The following is a 21,084-nucleotide window of genomic DNA, read 5'->3' as shown; positions in this document are numbered from 1 at the left end:
TTTTGTGAGGAACGTGAAGAAAGAATTTTTGGAGGGAGTCATTTTTAGGAATTGTGTTATTAAAAATAGGAGATCCTGGAAAGACAGGGGATCTTGTAGTGAGAGTAGCAGACAGGAATTTTTTTGAAAGCTGGAATCAGTTCTTGGTTGGACCACAGACCTCCCCTGTAACATGTACCAGCTTCCACCATAGAATTTTGCCCTCTGTTTGGACCTACAGGTCTTACTGTTACATAAAATACAAAGGCTTTTGGAAGTAAAAAGAAAATACAAAGAATATCCCTTTGACCCTTATTGAATCTTGTAATAATAATGTCAAAGTTAGTGTAATAAAACCGAGTTCTTATGGAGCATGTCTCATGAGTGGGTCTCAAAAATGTAATTGTCTCTCTCCCCATTTTACAGAGAGGGGGAGCAGGGAGGGTAAGGAAAAACCCCGCCTTGTCCAAGAGTAGAGGTGGGACAGGTCACAGGGGTCCCCACACACAAAATAGAAGAAAACCAAGAAACAGAGGATCTGTTCTTTCCCTAACTTGTGACCTACCGACCTTCTGTGGTCTATGAGGGCAGGGACCATGGTCAGTCATTACTTTCTAGAATTACATTAAACAGGTTTTGATGGAGTTAGCCATTTAAATTTTAATCAAAATCTAACAAGGAGGACAAAAACTCCTTGAGAAATTTGGACGTTGGGATTCTCTGTGGTCTATGTAGCTTCACAATCATGTCCATAATTAGCCAACATTACTTGCAGAATGTTTTTTAGAGCCAATCCTTGTAAAAAGGAAATTGATGACTAGACATTTTGCGTGCATTAGAAAATGTATTCTGATATAATGAGCAAAAACTGTAAATGCTTCAGACAAACTGTGCTGAGTTTCTTTCTCATTGTTCTGTGTGTGCAGTTGCTATCCTGCTGAAGGACGATTATTTTGTCAGTGGTGCCGGGTTACCAGGCAGATTCAAGGCAGAGAAAGTGGAGTTTCACTGGGGTCAAAGCAATGGATCAGCTGGCTCTGAGCACAGCATCAACGGCAAGAGGTTCCCTGTTGAGGTGAGTGGAAAGACAAACGCTTGTGTTCTCAGAGAAAACAAAACCAGAACGTACTGCTGTAGTTTGAGGCAACTGTGAAATAGGGCAATGCTTCTTTCAGTGAACATATCACTTTGCAGGCCCTTCCGGCCCTCGGAGCACTCCATCTATCATCTCTCATGTGCTTTTGCAATGTCAGCTTTGAGCTCGGCTGTGCAGACGTTGCCAGCTCTCATGTCCCAGGGGTTAAGTTGCAAACAGCCACTTTTCTCGTTTCTCTCCTAAGTTTTCCATGTGTGGGAGGATCTCCTTACAAATATCCTCAAAGTGACCTCATTGTCCTCCAAACCTTTCCTTTCCCACGATGCTTACAAACAAATAGCAGTGGTTTGGGAGCTGAGACCACTGCCTGTCTTTGGAATTGCTTCCTTGCACACACATGGCATCCCCTCTGTGTGGATTCAGGTGCCACACCTTGCCTTGCACTAGCAGGATCTCTTTATAGATCCATGCAAGCAGCTCTTTTGCTCTGCCTGTGCTGGGGCCAGCTGGACCCGTACCAGTCCCCAGCCCAACAGCCGCCCGGAGATCATAGCAGGGCACTGTGCCACAGAGGGAGCGAGGAGCCACCACAGGCACAGCGCCCTGGGAATGCCACTGTGTCGGGATCGAGGGGCTGGGAGACTGTCTGCAGCTGACTGCAGGGACCATGGGCTGCTGCGGAGCCTGGTGCGGTCAAATCTTGGCCTGTGACCGATAGTCCCAGGTCGTTTTGTTGTCAGTGTCGTTTTCTGTGTCAGCAGAGTCTGTTGATACTTTTCACTCAGTAGTGGAGGCTTTGCATGGTGAGATAAAGCAGATGTTATCTGGTACTACCTCGCCAGTCAGGAAACAGATATGCACTTTCTGAGCGTGGCGTTTCGGAATGTGTGTGCCCAGAAGGCTCCCAGGTGGGCAGAAGGGGTCATCCTGGGAGCTGGGTCTGGCAAGAACTTCATTCAGCCCCCAACATCCCATAATTCATCACATGTGGCTCTAGCCAAGTCACATTTTTCAGGAGGTGGAAAGGGGCTTCCAGAGCTCAGAGGGAGGTTGTAATAGACTCTGGTGCATGACAAAACCTCTGATTTTCACCTACCACTGCACTCACCTCACACTGCCCCATCACAGAAGAATTAGAGCCCTTTTTTGTCTCCCAATTGTGTATGTGTATGTTGACTTTGTGTGAGGCAGAGATTTTCTTTTTAATGAGCTTTTCCAGCATCATCTCCTTGATGTAGCTGTGATTTCTCAGAAGGGCTCACCCCTGAGCACATGGAGCAAAGGCTCAAACATTGTCATGCTGCCCAGCCAGTCCCAGTTGGCAATGCTGGTATTTGTAACCCTAAGGAAGGTGCAGTCAGGAAATCTACAGAGCCAGACAACTCCTCTTCTGAAGTTTCAAGGAGCAGAGGTGGTGAACAAGCCTGAACTTTCTTGTTTGTGTCAGTAATAGTATTTCCACTACACAAACCCTTTTGTATGATGCCAAGGCTATTTGATGCTGGCTTGATACATGGAAGCTATTGTACTTTGGAAATAAGAAAATTCCTAAGAAATAATTTTCCTATAGCTTAAATATTCTTAATTTTCCTTTCAGTTGGTTGGAATACTAATTCCTTCTACTTTAAAACTGAGAGTGAAAAACAAAGGAAACTGCCTTGACGGCCTTTAAGAATGTATGTCATTTGTTTATGAATGCTGTACAAAATAAATTGCTGTACCAGATGGGGTTTGTGTCAATCCTAATAATAGTTTTCCAAGTGATTTGTGCTTATTGCAGTGATGTAGACCTCTGTCCTTCCTTGGTATGATGACATTAGCAGAATTCCCACAGACATTCCTTTACTTTTTTGAAAAGTTTCCAAACCAAACCTTTCCCTGTTGTGATGCTATTTGCCTCCTACACAAGAACTGTAAATTTCATGTACTGAAAAGTATTTCCATGGGTGGATTTTGAAGGGTCCAATAGGGCTAAGGTGATGAAACTGAGTCTTTATTGGCAATACATAGAAAACCAATTGTCAGAGTTGGGATTACACCTCTCAAATAGTACCTGTACGTGAACACATGATGGAGCTTTTAATTTGTAATGCTAATTGTAGTGCAGCTTGCAACTGTCTGACGCAATCCTAATTGCCTGATGCTGGGAGGTGTGCCAAAAATACTGTGCTCCAGCTGAGAAGGGGCATTTCTAGGAAGACTGTAGAAAGGATAAACCAAAATTCAGTCCTACAAAAAGCCAAAGGCCAAATGATTCTGGTTATTCTGAGCACCATGGACATAGGTAAAGCTTTAAAGGAGCACACAGGTATTGACATTTCAGATCTGCAGCTGTTACAGTGGTGATGCAGCTGAAAGGAAACATTTTCTAGGTCTAATTGTGCAACCAGATGTGGACTGTGCAAAACCCATTAGTTCCAAAGTACATCCCAAGGGAACACAGATAGATCAGCTACATCCATAGTCTGAGCTCTGAGCACATTAAAGTTGGAAGTTTTTTCCTCTGGGAAACAAAGTGCTTGCTGGTAGTCTTTTCTCTTGAAGAGGATGAAGAAACTAATTAGAAATGTCAGATATAATGCAGAGCGTTATTGTTTGACCATGTTGTTTGGTTTTTATTATTACAACTAATGTGTCAGATGGTAAGGCTGCCTATGTTAATTGGCTTCCTTCATTGAAGCCCATCTGGATCATATTTTTCTGTGATTTATATGTTAAATTACTTGGTAAGATATATGAGAACATCCTTTTGTTTCCTGTTTTAAAGGCATGTTGGATCAAAGGCGAATTATCTTGCAGTACTTTTATGCATATGTAGCATATTGTGATTCCTTTTTAAAGCATGGCATGTGTAATGGTATTCTTTCATTAGAGGTCTTGATTGCTTATTTATTGATTAGATTTTCCTTGGTGATGCTTGAGCCTTATGAAGCCATTACAAGCCTGGCTGTCTCTGAAGTAGCGTTCATGAACAGAGCTGTCCCTGTGCTTCAAACTTCCATCTACAGTTAGGATTAAGACTGATACCAGGCCTGCTAAGCACTGGCAAGAAGTCTCTTTTTACCTCTTTCTTGCCATTTTAGCATCAACATCTGGGTGAGGCCAGGAACTAGTGCTGTGATGCTGAAGATTAAAGTGATACCATTAGTGTATTGCTCTGTGAGTAGAGTATGAATCCTAATGAGGATGTGGGCTCTGTGCCAGATTGGAAAATGTCTCACTCCTTTTTTTTTTTTTTTAAGTTAAGAAAAGTTTTTAATGTTGCATTCTCTAAATTTTAATGAATTGCTGACTCCTTTGTATTTTGTTATTGTTCTTCTCTGCTGTAATTACTCAGGTTTTTCTTTCTGAAGCCGCAGCAGAATAATGAACATGCAAAAGCTAGAAACCATTTAAATGGCTAAGTGACAAAATTAAAATAAAGAAGATGAGCTTCCCTCAGGCCAGGAGAGAACCCAGGTTCCCCTCATTAGAGCCAAGAGGAGTAATTGCCGCACTTTAATCTCCCGTGTCACCACTCTGGTTACCAGCACTGGCTGCACAGGGCTCTGTGTGGGCTCCCTGCTCAGAGGGAAACCCAACATTTAATATTTCACAGCAACTGAGGAGCTGATGTGGCAGAGCTGTGCTGTGCTGGTGGAGTGCAGTGCCACCATAACCGTGGTTTTATTTTTTTTATTCCTTTTTAACTGCTTCATACTAATTTTTATGCAAAACACTGATTATTTCTCTGAAGAGCAGAAATCAAAAGAGTGATTTTAATCATGACTGTGTTAATTTGATGTGAGCTTTGGCTGTTTATGAGCGTTGTCTTTAATGGTGCTAATTGTCAGTTATAATGTGAACGCCATTATACAGTGCCATACAGTAATTTATTTAGTAAATGAGAATCTTATTCCAAGGACCATACTCCAATATGCTGTAAAGACCTCATCTCTTTACTCTTACATGAACTAACTTGCACTGTCTAGGCCAAATTGGTTACAGGAATATCAAGCTGGCCTCCTGAAAGAGCAATGTGATTTCATAGCTACAAGTACCAACATGCATGTTTTTGGGAATATCAGTTCATTTCCATTTTTTAAAAAAGTATCCAAAAAACTCCCCAATAAAACCTCACAAACCATTCCAGCAGAAAATGAGGAGCTGACACCCTTTCATGTCAATTAACGAGCTTTTACATTATGTTGACAGATTCACTTAACTAAATTATTGTTACAAAACAATCATTTGCATTAACAATTTCTTCTGTTCTTCAGGTGTGTTTCTTAGAAGACTTTCCAAGTTCTAATGGTGTCTTTGTTCTTACTACTTCTTTGATTTTCTTCCTTTTCTCTTTGAATCTATCTACACACTAACTTCAGTGTGGTCTAGATCTACAGTTAGTTGCTCTAATTTGAATGCTCAGGTAATCTTGCCAAAGTTCATAACTGTGTGCTAACCTACCTCTTGTTATATCACTAAATTCTGATGTTTTGTATTATCATATGCAGATGATTATCAGTGTCATTAATGTAGAAGAAATGTGTGTTATTCAGTTCTCAAAAACCTTTACTATAGGGAATAAATTGAGACTAGTTAGTGGATTTTTTTAATTTATCCTGAATATTAAGACTTTCTATCACAACTATGTATGTCCAGCCCTCTGTCCACCTGTGAATGAAAGGGAATATTTAATTCTTAATGTTAGAAATCAAACCATTTCTGTTCTGTGGTTTTATGATTGGTGCAGTTGTGAGTCTGTCTAGATTTGCACACACTTTATGACATTAAATGATGACTGTATCGTAGTATATCCTCTTGGTGTACAAGAGAGAGCTAGCACCCTGTGTTGCAGCTGGGTTTATTATTTCTGACATTCACCATATCTAATAATCGTAATTTTGCAAAGATTTTTGGTGTTGGCTTCAAGCACAGTAAAGACTAATTGTGAAACAGGGAGCCACCATTGGTTTTATTTCCTTATTCCATTTACTTGTAGCTCTTCAGATTTCCTTACCTCCATCTGGCAGGATGAAGCAAAGTAGAAGTCAGTAAGTGACAGAGGGCTCTAAAAAGGACTGTGGGAATATATCACAGTGAGAGACTATAAATGTTTGAAATGTTTTTACTTTAACATTCTCTCCAAGGACCCAATCCACACTTATAAGGGGATATTTAGATCTCCCAGTGACTTTGATGGGAGATGCACTGGTGAAACTCTGAGTGAGGATTTCGCTACACACTCACACTGTGCTGTAGAATGTCCAGGGAATTTAGCATGCTGTGCTTATTCCATCCGCATTTCTTACAGCACCTCTGACTTAATCATTCAGACAAGAAAATGGCCTTGGGGATTTTCACATTTAATTATTTTTTTCTTCAAAATGACACTTAGTATGTGTTTTTTTGTTTTCTTATGGTCTTCTGTCTCCTCTTTTCCCACAGTCTTCAGGGATCCCAATAAAGTACTCTAAACATGCAGTATGCTAAAAAGCCAAATCTGCATTTCTGTCTTATCTCCAGTAAAGTAAGATTTTATTTCAACGCTCTCTAGACTTTACTTATTTTTGCTCTTCACTGCTTTTAAATCTTGTTCAGGTTTCTTGTTGTCAGGAAATCAGGGTATCATAGTTTTAAAAGCATAAAATGGATGGATATATTGAACACATGACTGAGTTTCCATCATGTTTTACTGTGAGTAATGCAAGTTAAACATCATCTTATCACTATTTGGTTTACTGTTGTATTTTCCTTAGTGTAGCTGGTACACTGTCTCCTCACAGTTGTCTTTAGTGCCTCCTGTATACTGACAGGAGAATCAGTTGAGACTTTAATTAATGACTTTATTGTAATCAAAGTTCCATTTTAGTGCAGAATGCTCCATCTTGTACTAGTGACATATTTAGTCTCCATCTGGCTGATCTTTTCTGTGAATGTCCCATGATAATTAAGACGAAACAGGAGAGGATGGTTTGAAATCAAGTATGTTTTGTGGAGGGGTTAGCGTATCTTGGGACCATTCATACAGAGACCCAGACAAAATTTAGGGATGTAACAGCAGTTTGGTTTTATGGCTGCATCTTCCTGCTGCCTGTCAGGCCCCAGTAATTTCTGAGCAAGTTGCAAATGTTACAATGCATCCAGAGTTTTATTTTGAAATAACTGTCCAGTAGCATGAACCAGATATAACTCTTTTCATGTTGGCTGGGAATGTCCTGCTTCCCCCAAAGGATTCCCACTGACTTCTTGAAAAGGTCAGAGGCAGTAGCACTACACTGCAATTACAGGATGTTAATGATGAGCTAAGAGTTGTACATTCTTCTTAACATAAATCCCTGATTTTCTACGTGATTAATTGGAATCTGGAAAGACTGACAAGGAGAAGGAGGATCAGATGGGGTGAAAATAAGAGATAAGAGGCTGACATCCCACTTTTGTTGTAAAGGAGAGTTATTTTGAATAGGAGAAAAAATCAATACAAAGGTTGGAGAATTTGACAGAGTTGTAAGAGCTACTTTAATGAAAGGTAGCAGATTGAACAGGATTGTTGCTTGAAACGTGGGATTGTCTGACTTAGAAAAATGGGACTCTCTCCCCAGCTGTAAAGGTGAGCTCTGTGTGCTGAGCTTCCTGGGTACTCAGGCCACCGGATTTACTGGCACTTGCTCTGGGCACCCCGTGTAACAAAAAAAGGGGAAAAAATGTGTGTGAGCTTGCTAAATTCTGTTCTTCTGGAATAGTTACTTGATTATGGGAGGAGAAGGAAGATGACAACAGGTGATAGCTAATTCTGAGATGCTTCAGTCTGTAAGGTAGCTACCATAGAGTGTCTATCAGGCTGCTGCAAGAAGTGTTTTATTGTGTGGAGGTGACTCTGGCCGTCGCTGTAAGGAAGGAGGACTTTGACACACTTAAAGGGACTTCTGGCAGGAGCTCTCCTCCAATGTGTTCATGTGAGCCTCGTCTCCCCAGCAGTGATGGTGAGAGATGAGCACAGGTAAGGAGGCTGTGTGTGGAGGCTTTCTAACCTGAGTTAGAGGTGAGGTGAGGACTCAGCTGAACCTCAGCATCCCTCTGTGCAAATACATCTTGGACTGAAGTACCGTGTCATTTCGAATGGATAGATATGGGGGCTTCACTAATGCTGTGAAAGAAACTTGCCTGTTTGATTGCTCTCAGTGAAAATGACTCCCTGTTTAAGACTGAGGTGGCCAAGTTTTTCAGAATTGCTCACAGCTTTTGAAGTGTGGGAACTCAGGTAGCAGTTTTTTTTTTTTTGGTGTCCAATGCACAGCCATGAAGCATGTGAGTCTTACAGGGTGGTGAGCTGCAGGTGCCTGAGTGTCTCTGGGCTCTGAGCACAGGTACAGGTGCACCGAGGGTACAGGTTGGGGGGTTTGCCCTACACTCTGTGCCAGGCTGGCTGCACACAAGGGTCCTGGGATGCTGGTTAGAAACACATTAACTTGGTAAGTGCTCAGCACTGCCCTTTTCTGTCAGGCAAATCTAACAGTCCTGGGACTTTGGGGTGTCTCCGCTAGAGATATGTTTTCCCAAATGGCCCGCTGAAAATAGCAAAGAGAGATAATATTGGGGAGGTGTGGGGAAAGAAACATTGCACAAATGTGTTAAGAAGTGATTATGTTTCCTTGGCACACAAAAAGATCAAAACAAAACTTTAATATGGTTAATGGGCTGGTTGGTAGTTGTTGGCCAGTGTTTCCCATGGAAGTCGTTTCACTGGGGCTTAAACAATGGGAGTAGATTTCACCAGTGTGAATCACAATTTAAGGTAGCAAGCAGGAAATTATTTAAATTGTCTATTATACTGGTACTTTACTGATTACATTTTAGTTCTTTGGGGTTGTTTGTTTGTTTGTTTGTTTCTTTATTTATTGAAGAATTTTAAACAGTTGCTATAATTTTGTGCCAAGAGAATAAATTACATCAGACATAATTTTCACAGTGAGAAAACTCAGTACATTTATTCAGATGGTTTTTTTTCATTTCATCATATGTTAAAGAATTGCATTCTAAGAGATGATGACCAAAAGCTTGTGTAAACCAGCAAGGAAGACACATCTTGCTTTCTAGTTATCTGTGTGTCCAAAAAAGTTTTCATTAGAACTGATTTTTTAATGCAGGTCACCAAAAGGTTTTTTAATTCTAGGGAGAGGCAAGCTGTGAAATGCATTCACTGGGGCTGTGTGGGTCAGTAGTATCATATTTACCTTCTCTCCCAACTGAATTCATTTGCTGTTTCTTACAGTGAGTTTAAAAGCTCTTTGGGACAAAGAGTATCTCTTTGCTTGGTTTGTGCAGCACCTGCCCTACTGGAATTCCTTGTTTAGGATGCAGCAATGCTGCTGCTGCTGTAACCACAGGTTTTGCAGGGATGAATTGCTTGGGGTTTTTTCTATAATAAAGCTTCACATGATGTAGGATTTCAGGCAGCAATATGAGCATAGTCCTTGTTATTTCCCCAATTCATAGGCATTGTATTTCCAGACAGGATGGGAAGGTTAACTAGAGTTGAAAAAGGATCTAAACCACAGCAAGAGTTTACTGTCTAGTAGAAGTGAAATAACAATCAAGTGGTTGAAAACAAGAAAAAAAATGTTTGCTCATGCGTAGAGACTCTGGTCTCTCTGTAAAGATAAAACAATTTGGGGAAAATAGTTGTATCCTTGAATACGTATGTCCTTTTGCTTCCTATTTCTCTGCCTGGCTTAATAAGAAAAATTCTGTATTCCCTAAATAGTTGGGCTTTTCAACACATTCCTCGAAAGGCCAATAATACCCTTTTCTGGACACTATCCTGAACACCAGACACTATCCTGCCTAGGCTGGCTGGCTGCAGAGTGGGTTTTTCTTTATCCTCCGGCTTCAGAGAGGAGACAAAGAGGGCTCCTATTTCCAGGAAATGCCTGTCCTGCCTCCCGTGTTCACTGCCCAGGCAGGAAAACCTTTGTTAGCATAGCCCACAAAGAGTGCTTGGCTACCATTGGCCATTGACCATTCAGTAGGGTTTCTTTATAAAACATAGTTTCTGATCTACATGTGTGTAAGAAACACAAATCCAGGCTTACCTCCAGAGTTAGAAATAGTGTTGCCATGTGGGAAAGAGGTTTTCCCCACCTAACAGTTTGTTAGTAGTTTATTCAAGCACAGAAAATGGCACCTGGTCTGCCAAAAGAGCATTGATTTCTCCAGAGGGGGCTGTTAATTGTCCAGGAAAAGAAGACTCAGAGTGTCTCTCTTATCAGTTAAAGATGAATCATCCTTCTCTGGGACTGGGGGAAAATCTCACTTTTTAACAGACTCTCAGGCACCACACAAAGGGTGAATAAACAAACTTGCTCACCATAAGTGGTTAATGTAATTTGAGGATTAAAAAGATGCATTAGTACTACATCTATCATACATTTGTTATGAAAGGGAGAGATATCTTTGGGATTTGATCATGCCATGAATGGATTGCATTCCTTGAATTTTGTCATTTTTGTCTTTATATACTTTCAAACTACATTCTTTGTCTTCAAGTTCATAAGTGGAATACTGCTTGTGTTTGATCTTTACCTTAACTAGGTTGCTGTAAGGGTTATTTTAGTTGATATTTTTTTACCTGCATCAAGCCCTTGCATTCCTTCAGGGTGGTTGTGCCTACAAATAAGATACCAAATTCAATACTCAATGACTGCAGCACTCAAGGATTTTCAAAGGGTACCAGATTTAACTTTTTAAAATGCAAAACTACCCACAGATGAATAGTCAAAATTACAAAATTCATTTGAAAAGAAGAGGAAACCTCTTTTGTTAAGTTTCTCATCCTCCTTCGTTGAGTAGGAAATTCTATTCTCCTTTCTCTGTGGTCTAGATCGTCTTAGGGCAGGCTGGTGCTCTTTGAGGAAAAGGTGGCTTGCTGAGAGTTGAGTGACACATTTAATCTTGAGGTGGCATGTTCAAGGAAGGACTATAATATCCCTTAAGAAAAAGAAATGTCATTACATCCTGTTCAAAATAGGAGATTGGTGATAACAGGAAGGTTTTTAAAAAGATTCATTTGAAATTCTTTGCTTGAGAGCTCTCATTCTGTTTCAGAGACAGGAATGTGAGCACTCACTTAATGACCTGCATTCAAAAGATGAAATTTCAAGAGAGTAAAAGTGAAACTCAGTGTTTCCTGAACATAAATGGAGTTACCCATCGTCAAATCCATAGTTGTGTCTTTCTCTTCAGTCTCATCTATTATTCCTCCTTCTTCCCAAAGTAGATTCCTTCAATCATATGAGTCGGTGACATTGAAGCACATGCTGTTTACAACGTAATGCTGGAAGCCACGTGCTGTTGTTGCTGGCATTCCATTTCTGGAAGGCCTGGTAGCCCTCCCACCAAACCATATGGTGATTTATCAGACAGTTTAGTAGTAACAAGACCAAGACCCAAGGTTGTCAAGACTGAAAATATTCCTTATGCTGCCTCTGATAGAATGTTCCTGTTCCTCTTTCCTTCATGGCATTGAGGATGTGTGTTCTGGGCTGTGTGTCCCCATACTGTGCATAGACTGGAAGAGGATTGCTGTATCTCCAGGGTACAGAATTACAATCTTACAAGTTAGTATTTCAAGAAACTGAAAACAGCAATTTATGGATTCTTGCAGCTCAAACAGCTATTGTGTTTTTCCATTTTAAAGAAAAGAAATATGAAATATATATGAACCATAGGAAAGCTCAAATGTGGGGCTCAGCTCTGAGGACTTTGAAGGTGAGACCATGTCAGAGGAAATTAATGTTTTCTGCAGAAAAAGGGCAAGCTCTCATTTCAGAGAAAGGTTCCTAGCAAACTGTTTTGGCCTATTTAACACCTGAGGTAGCAAAACATCCACACTTGGTCTCTGACATAATATTGCTTCATTATTAGCAGAGTTAGTTCAGATGTTTTCCCATTGTAATTAACTAAGATAGAAGTGGAAAATGTTTTGGTAACACTACATGGAATAACTTGGCAGTAGTCAGAAGCTAGAACTGGAAAAGGAGAGTTGGAGAGAAATAATTAGCAAGGATAATTGCCAGGCTTGACAACCTGGTGTGTCTTTCTAGCAGTGAATGGATTCACCTGACAGCCAGAGATAGCCATCTGATAATAGCACTCATAAGATCAATACATCGATACTTTATCCTTGAAACAGTATTTAAAGTCTGTTCTTAGGTTCATTTCTTTACTTCTGTAAAGTTACAGCAATCTGGGATTTGAGATAATGTGTTCATTACAGCTTTATCGGGCCTTCCTCATTTACTGTATTTTAATGCATCTACCGTGATTGCTGAAGAAAGATACTCAGTGAACTTAATCTGCTTATGCTTTAAAGAGAAAGGATGCTCAGAAGATTAAAATGGGGCCTCATACTGAACAGGTCTGAGACTTTGCAATGCTCACGCCAGCAGGGTGTTTTGTGCAAGAGTTAGTCTGAATTTAAAGGTTCCATGATGCTGTGTCATGGAGAGGAGGGGGAGCTGGGCACGGCTGAGATTTTGCTTTTGTAGATTAAGATACTGCCCAGGCTCTAATAATGCCAAATAGTTAATAGTGGGGTTAAACATGATGTGCCTTCTTTTTGTTAGTGTGTCTTGCTTTGCATTGTGAGGAACTATTTGTGGGATTGTGATGCACAGCCCAGGACCCAGAAATAGTGTGTGCATGCTTGAAATAATGCTCACGTAGATAAGTACCCTGTAGATAAGTATGGAACGAGATTTAGATCTGCTTCCCTTGTATACTCACCAGCTTCCCCCAAATGCATGGGCATTTGTCAAATCCAAATGGACTGGGAATTTTATTTTTAATGACTGCTGCTGTGAAGGACAGGAGGCATTCAGCAGGGCAGTATTGCTTCCCCGATTGCACCAAGTATATGTGCCGTAACTAGCAAGGGAGAAGCTCATGTTGGAAAAAGACCTAATTACCTAGCAACATCAACAAAAATTCCTTTTTATGATAAAGACTGTAAAGATCAGTGGCTGCCCTCTGAGCACCTGGGAGGAATTATTGGTACTTCAGCCTCTTGGTATTGACCGGTGCTTTACTGCAGGTCTGCTGCTGTCCCTGCTGTGCCACCTCACAAGCAGGTGGAAAATTCAGCACTTTCAAAACCAGTGGGTTTTGTTCATTTTAAGAAGATTATGGCATGAAAGATGGAGGAGGAGATCAGAACTGGCAGGAAGCTGTGATTTGAATAGGACCTTCAAATTGACACATGTTATGTCCCTAAGAGAGGAGTCGGCGCCTGGTTTTTGTTGACAGGTGTGGCGACAGCCTTGAGGGATGATGGGCACTTCGCCGAATCACTAAATTGATTTGATAATCAGTAAGTGAATTTGCTAAGAGCAGGTACTAGATGCTTTCTTTGGGGCTTGATTAACCTAGTGACAACTTGTTTTAAATGTACTAGGAGACCTTAGTTTATTTTTCGTTCTGTGTTCTGGAGAGAGCTCCACGCAGAGCTACTGCCAAATGAAAGAAGCTTTGGCTGTAAAACCAACCTGAAGATGATCAGACCTCACTTTTACAAAAGAGCTGCTGTCCCAAGTTAGACTCTCTCCATTTTCTCCAGGTATGCCCATATAGCAGTGACCATCATTGTCAGGTCTGAATGCTCATGTCCTTTTGATGGGGCTATAGCATCTTACCACCCCTTCTAGACAGAGAGGGTCAGCATTGCAGAAGCCTTTGGCTCATTCAGGGCCTTGACAACAGCCATGTTCCCACTTCCAACTTCTCATTCCCAGCTCACCCTATGGCCACTGGAGCTTTCCCCCTTTGGAGTAGAGGAAGTTTTTCCTTTCCCTGGTGGCTCAGAGGGGCAGGCAGGCACCTGTGCAGATGATATGGCTGGAGGTGATCTCCCTCAGGTGCCTTTCTGTGTAACCTCAAAGCTGTTACAGCTCATGGCTGAATTTGCAGTTGTCTCCCCAGTAACCCTGCTATTTACTATGGAAATTTGTCACAAGACAGGTTTATCAAATTAAAATGTTCCGCCTTCACCAGCCACCATACTGGTTACAGTTTATGTGGGTTTATACTGGAGCTATTCAGAAGAAGAATTTTGCTTCATGCGTTTTCAAAAGATGATACAATTTGTGAAAGTTCAATATGGATTTATTTTATGCTATCCCAGCAATGTCTGTATTGTTTGCTTGGGTTCAAATTTGAAAGATTTGTGTTCTAGGTAACTCACTCAACAATTACAAATCAGAGGGGTTTTTTTATGTGCATTCATAATTGTCCTCTGTTCTTAAGACATAAATTGAAATTGTGTCCTTCATTCCATGATGCTCAAACGATTTCCTTTTCAACAAAGAGTATGTAATAAAGGTTAAAAATGATTTTTGCAATCCATACATTTAAGTATACATTACTATCTGTTTTAAGGATGGATAATCAATGTAAAAAATTATACTTCCATGTATTCCTAATAGGTCACTGTGTAAATATCCATAATGGAATCGATCCCCTAGGTTATGGCAACCATTAGTACAGAAGGGGTTTCACAATTAATGTATCAGACATTTGCCTTTCATACTTACATGCAAAATGATTATTTATTGATTATTTTCAATCCAGGTTAATGATGTTGAAGAGGTTTTGGTATCTCAATTTAAAGTATTTAAAGTGTGATTCAAACAGAAATATCATATTCCTTTCAAGAAGTTGTGACTAATATCTGATAAGTGTCGTTGATCTACATTCTTTCTCATGTATATATACACATAAGTTATGTAGAAATTAAGGATGTTTGTGCACATAGAAAGTCTTGGTGCTGTGTGCATGGTCATGAAAAATGGTTATATTTTTTTAACTGAAAAGCTCAGATAAAACCAAACTGTATTCTAAAAGACGTGCTTGATTATCACGGAGCATTTTGGATTTCTAGATTTTTCCACATGAATATATATATATATATATTCGAGCTGAACATAGAACTCTTTGGCAATAACAGTGAGCAGTGAGAAGTATATTAAATAAGAGTATAAGTGACTTAGGATCCTGTGTCCTATTTGCAAAGGGACCTGGCACATGACTCTGAACACTTTCAGCTCAGCACATGGTGGCTTCCTCAGTTCCTGAAAGTGAAGCCCACAAGCATCAAGATAATTGTTAGTCCAGGAAGAGCTCAGTCTCCACTTCTGGCACCATTGGTTTGCGTTTGTGCTTACACTCTGCTGTCTTGTGCAAATAGTATTTAAAAAGGCAAAGATGTATGGCTGGCAGCCTGTCCCACCACATCCAAAGGGACAAAGGAATGGTAAGATCAGGCAAGAACAGTCTGGCTTTTATGAAAAGTTATGGACATTTTCTTCCTTGATATGCAACTCTGAAGAAACTGAGATCCAGAAAGTAACTCAAATTTAAAAGAGCGCTAGGATGACATGTTTATTTCCACTTGTCCATATGTGCAAGCAGAAAGTGGAGGTTCAGTGACAGCTCAGTGAGGTGGTGACCTTGGCCATGGAGCAGTGGATATTGTGTGCATTCACTGCTCCATTTGAAGGCTGCTGGCATGTGCTGCTACAACTGCTTTATGTAAGCTCTGAGCCTATAAGGCTGACGTCTGCTTTTGAAAGAAACTCTGCACTGGAAGCTGACACCAACCATCTATGCTGCTTTCAATTCATATTTTCCTTAGAAAAAAATTATCTAGTATTTCAGTGAAGGTTTGATTTTTTTTTTATTTGTGAGTCTTACAGACATTTTCCTGATGAGGTGTCGGCCCTTTTTCAGTGAGTTTAAGCCTGCTGACAGTAGACTGACTTTTCTTAATTATTTTTTCCAGACCCCTTTAAATTAGTCCCCCAGGGGTCTGCGAACCTCGTATTGAAAATGACAGCTTTAATATTTCCTTACTAAATACACACAAAGAGTTGTCCAGGGATGCTGACTCACATAAGATTGCTAATTCCCCCTGGAAAACAAAAGAATCTGATTTTAAGTGGCAGTCCATCTGAGGGGCTGGGGCACAGTGTGGAGGAAGAGGAGAATGGCCATCAAATGTGACAATGACTTTGTCCATGCTGGAAATAGGAGAGTGTGGGAGGGGAAAAACCATTTGAAACCATTGAACTCATGCATAAATGTATAGCTTTCAAATAGCTAATTTTTTTATGTCATAAAAGAAAACTGGCTAGGGCTGGTTCCTTTTTTATAACCCTGTCATAAACTCTGAAAAATGAGGTTTATAATTTATGGTCTGAAACCACCTTAACTATTGCAGTACAAACAGCATCACTGTACTGCAGTTTATTTCTGGAATGCCTCTGGTGAAAATATCGCAGTGCCATAATTAACTAATACCAAGATCCTGTTTGTGGCGCTTTCTGCTGCTTCCCCAGAATTATGCAGTTAGTATAAATCCTCAAGGCTCAGAAGATGGTGATGCTTCAGAATAATCTTACATCACCACATCAGTGAAGACAATCACTAATAGTGTTTCTGTGGAGTCCATCCCATCACCTGAGGGAGTTACATTGTGTGTCTGTATGTGTGTATATATATATGTGTATATATATATTTGTATGCATGTGGCTGTGAAAGAAAAAAGTACAGAGGAGAACAGTGTGCCTGCTGTCTGCTAATTACTTTGTTTTTTGATATCTCAGCAACATTGATCTTTCAGAATGATCTCTTGCTGGTGGCATCAGTTTTATGTTGGAAAATACTCCTGCAATTCTGGCAATGATAAACTAATTACAGACTATACATTTTTAATGATTTAATCTCCTGTCATATTCCTAGAGAGAAGTGATCCTGATTCCAAACAAATCTCCCATGCATGACCAAACACTCATCATGAAATGTATGGTTTTCATTAAACCCTGTTGTTAATACAGGCTTAGGATTGTTTTGTTAAAATGGGGAGAGGTTGGGGAGTAAAAGCATGCTGAAAGATTACTGTAATAATGCTGCAGTAAGCGTTTTGAATCACACCGAGTTCCCAGCAACATTCCAGTGACATGTGCCTCCCATTATGGAAGGTTCTTGACAAGCCATGGATAATGGAGCCACACGGGATGGGTGGCAGTTAGAAAGGAGCATTCATGTTCCTTGTTCTGAGCTAGAAAGCCAGGTTTGTGTCACTTGCTTTATCTGTGTCAGTGTCTAGGTTCAGGAATAATGACTACTCAAGCACTGGGTCAAAAATGCATCTTCAAATGATGTCCCTTTTTTATTGTGCTGAGGTTTCTGCTCTGTGATCTGCTGCTACACAAGTGCACTTTATACCTTTGTACCACCCTTGTCTCAGTGCTGTGTGTCTCAGTGGGGGTCTGCTTTTTAACCTGGCATAAAGACTAAAGCAACATGCCTTGACCTCTGACTGGGGTCCAAGGGTGGTGCTGCAATGGGGAAACATAAAACGATCATCTCCTTTGCATTTACTGAAGAGATTGGATCTGTAATCACCTTCAGTAGCAGCTGCTATAATTGTGCATCAGATCCAGAAATGAAAGAGGGCCGTGGTTCTCTTGAGAGTGCAGATGTAAGAGATGTTGGAAAGATGACAGAGAAAAACAATTGTTAGAAATTTCTTTTACCTAGGGGAGAAATTTCAGGTAATTTCAGTGAGTTGTAAACATCCCTGCCATTTTTGTCTGCTTTCAGGTGCTTTTACCCCTTTCCCAAGGAGCTGTTTTGTTGTTTTTAATGACTTTAATCTTCAGGAAGTCTGAAGATAAGAGCAGCATTTAGAGAAGACATTTAAAGCAAATCTTGGTCTATCTGGACCGACTGTGTGCATGCTGGTACACTGGTAGCAATCTGAGTCACATTCACACACGTTCACATAACTGCTAAAAACCAGAGCCTAGAATTGCCTAACAAAGTGAGTGTGGGGAGAATGAATTAAGGTTTCTGTGAACTTCTTGTGGTTTTCCTGGCACAGTGAGGATGAAAATACTATTATGAACTAGAACTCCAATTTTATTAATGTTCTGAAGTATGGAAGGAAGCAACAAATCTGATTTAAGTGAAGACATTTGTCTTGGCAGTGTGATTTACTCCAGGGTTGTAAATTTGACATGATGGAGACTAAAATGTACTGAAACTTAAATTTCTCCCATATCTCACTCAAAGTCAAATGATTTAAATAGCAGGATATGAGAAATGACATGTATCCTTGGATGCAAATATATTTTTGGTGCTGAAGATTTTAATTTCACGTCTGAGGAAATTTATCAATTTGGGGATGAAACTTTGAGGAAAACAAAGGTCAGAATTTCCAGGCATGATGTGGAGATACAACTGTGACTACTGTATCCTGCAGGGAAGGTTTCCTGCCTGGTAGCCTGCTGTATTGGGTCCAGTAATGATAAAACAGGTATTATCGAAGGTGAAATAGGCTTTGCTGACACAGATCCTGCTGATGCTTCTGTCCTGCTGTGCTCACCAGGCTCCTCTCTGGCACTGTACCTCCCCTGTTTGCTGTGCAAATCTGTTCAGGCCCAAACACTAGAAGATTTTAAAGTACAAAATGTTAACCAGCTCAGACATAGCTGGGATGGGAGACTGAGTGAATGTTGCAGTCAAAAGGCCCTCAGCACAATATAGTACTGAGCATCCTGCCCCTTTTGATTTGGGGGACAATTCATTGCTGGATGTTTTGATCTCTTAGGACCAGCTTGGGTAGATGGACCAAACCAAGGTCCCTAACTTTGGACTCTTCACCCTGATTTTCCTCTCCGTTCAGTAACGACTTGCACCGTCCCAAGGGTCACCAAGCCCTTGGGATCGTTTGCCTTCTGAAGGGATCCTGTCCTTTCAGTGAGGGTTAAGGGATTTATTGGAACTCCACTCTTTTCTTTCACACATGTCAAAGGTGTCTGAAGTTTATTTTCAGGCTTTGATCTTTTGATAATCAGCAGGGAGACATTCATTTCCTGATGAACATAAATTTAACCCAATAGCTATATGGTCAGTCTGGCATACCTCTAATTCTCCTATTTATTTCCTGAATAGTGTCTTTTAAGAAATCCCCATATTCTGGAAGTAAAAATCAGAGCTCAAGTTTAAATTTTTTTATTATTTTTTAAAAAGATAAACCAGTAACTTTTACGACCTTGCTCTGTGATTCTGTAAAATGGGATTAATTTCTTAGCAGCAGTGGACCTGCACTGTCAGTTCAATAAAAGTAATGTGGACAATTTCAGTCTATTACTTTTAAATTAACTCAGCCCATATGACTCTTCCTAATACACTGCCACCTTGTGAAAAACAGGGTTGCATTTTATTGATTCATGTGATAGATGAGAATATTAAGTGTTCCCTGGCAAACAGCACCCCAAACAACACGAGGCTCTTAGGCATGCCAGGACTGGGGAACTAATTATGCTGAGACAGAAGAGGTGATTTTACTTATACACTGTAAAATAGAAAAAATATTAAAGTTACTTTATAGCTTAAAAAAATCCCACACCTCTCCTCTGTCCCTCCACAGCCTGGATGATATGTTTTGTCTTGCCATATTTTCAGTCACCTTCTGAAAATGCAGAATTGAAGAAGGTCATTGGGGAGTGAATAAGAAAGAAACCAAAGCAAGGAAAAGTTCAAGCCAGTAAAAATACAAGGAAATGAAAGGAGGCCCTTGTTCCATCACACACCTGATATTGCAGTGCATGTAGTAACCATGTTTCCCTTAAAGTTAGAGGGATGAACAGGTATTGCCCCTTCAGAGATCCAAACTTTCCAGAAAGGCTGCTTGTTAAATTTTTAGTTGGTGAAAAATGAAGTCCGAAAAAGCTGGTGTGATGATCCTTTGAGGACGTTTTAGAGTAATTGTAACAATAATGCATTAAAATGTCACTAGGGGAAGTGATTAATTGGAATTGCCTTCGTTTTTCTCCTCCATTTGCTTGCATTCCTGTCCTTAGTTTCTCACATAAAAAATAAAAATAGTAACCTTCAGTGCTAGCACTCTATATGAAGTCTTCTATTACTGCAAAGTGACATACGTGAAGCCTTGCTACTGACATCCATGGACTTAGATGCCTACTACTGCAGTTGCTTTATTAATGTTTTGGCTTTCAGCATAAAAGCTAAACCACTGAAAACCACTGAAAAATTCTGACTGCAGCAGTGACATTTATCGTTCTGTAACAAAAAGCGAGGTGGGTTGGTTGCTGTTCGTTTGCTCTTTCCAAAGCAGAGGACCTACTTTTCAGTGATTTTTCTCTCAACTCTTGTCCTCATTTAGCAAGGGCAATCTCAAGCCTGAATGCTGTATGGAACAAAAATCAGTGGTAGGGGTGACTTCTGTTCTGGAGGCTCTAAAGCACAAGCAAAGTGGGAGTAAATGACAGACAGATGTAACAGAAGCAAGAGAAATTGGGAACGGCAAGTTTATTTTCATGAACTCTTGCCCGTGCTTGGTGGTTTACTCCTCCAGATGATGAGCTTTAAAATAGGCTGCTGGGCCAGCATCCGAAACCTGACCTTGTGTGGGTGCATCTGCCCTCTGTGCATTTTCCTGTATAAAATCCATGTGGTATTCAGGACTGAAAACTCAGCCCAGTATTCTAAAAAAATACGGTTTTTATTTCATCGGAAAAACTCAAGGAGAGGCATAAAGCTACATTACAAATAAGTAAAATAAGTAATCTGCTTGTTGCTGTAGGCATGTTTCTGCTCATTTTAGTTTGTTGTCATTCAGTTTGATTCACTGAACTGATTCAATTTTAATGGTTCACTTATGCATGCAACTACCTGGAAAAAAAGATTAAAAAATGCCCCTAAAGCAAATCTGACTGAGATTTTGGTCAAAAAAGGATCATAAATAAGCAGAAGTAAGAGCAAAAGCTAAAACAATATGGCACACATCAAGTAAAAAGAAAGTACAGTATGTGATGTGAAGAGCAGAAAATAAATATAAGCTGCAAAATAGAAGTTAAAAAATAGTACCTAAGGTAAAAATCAAATTCAGTATGTTTTACAATTACACAGGAGATTGAATTTTCTCAACCTTTAGATTCTTTCTTTATTCA

At 40.2% G+C, this 21,084-nt stretch overlaps 1 protein-coding gene across 1 annotated transcript in view; it reads left to right on the top strand.

The window, feature by feature from the left end:
• PTPRG (protein tyrosine phosphatase receptor type G) overlaps positions 1 to 21,084 on the top strand; it is a 397,860-nt gene that overhangs the window by 214,881 nt on the left and 161,895 nt on the right. The window contains exon 4 of the mRNA XM_071550347.1: positions 906 to 1,054. Within this exon, the coding sequence (XP_071406448.1) occupies positions 906 to 1,054 (149 nt within the window). The remainder of the gene's footprint in view (positions 1 to 905; positions 1,055 to 21,084) is intronic.

Source organism: Pithys albifrons, chromosome 3, assembly GCF_047495875.1.
Source record: "Pithys albifrons albifrons isolate INPA30051 chromosome 3, PitAlb_v1, whole genome shotgun sequence".
NCBI lineage: Eukaryota > Metazoa > Chordata > Aves > Passeriformes > Thamnophilidae > Pithys > Pithys albifrons.
The sequence above is the reverse complement of the archived record's forward strand: the minus strand, read 5'-3'. Positions and strand labels throughout refer to the sequence as shown.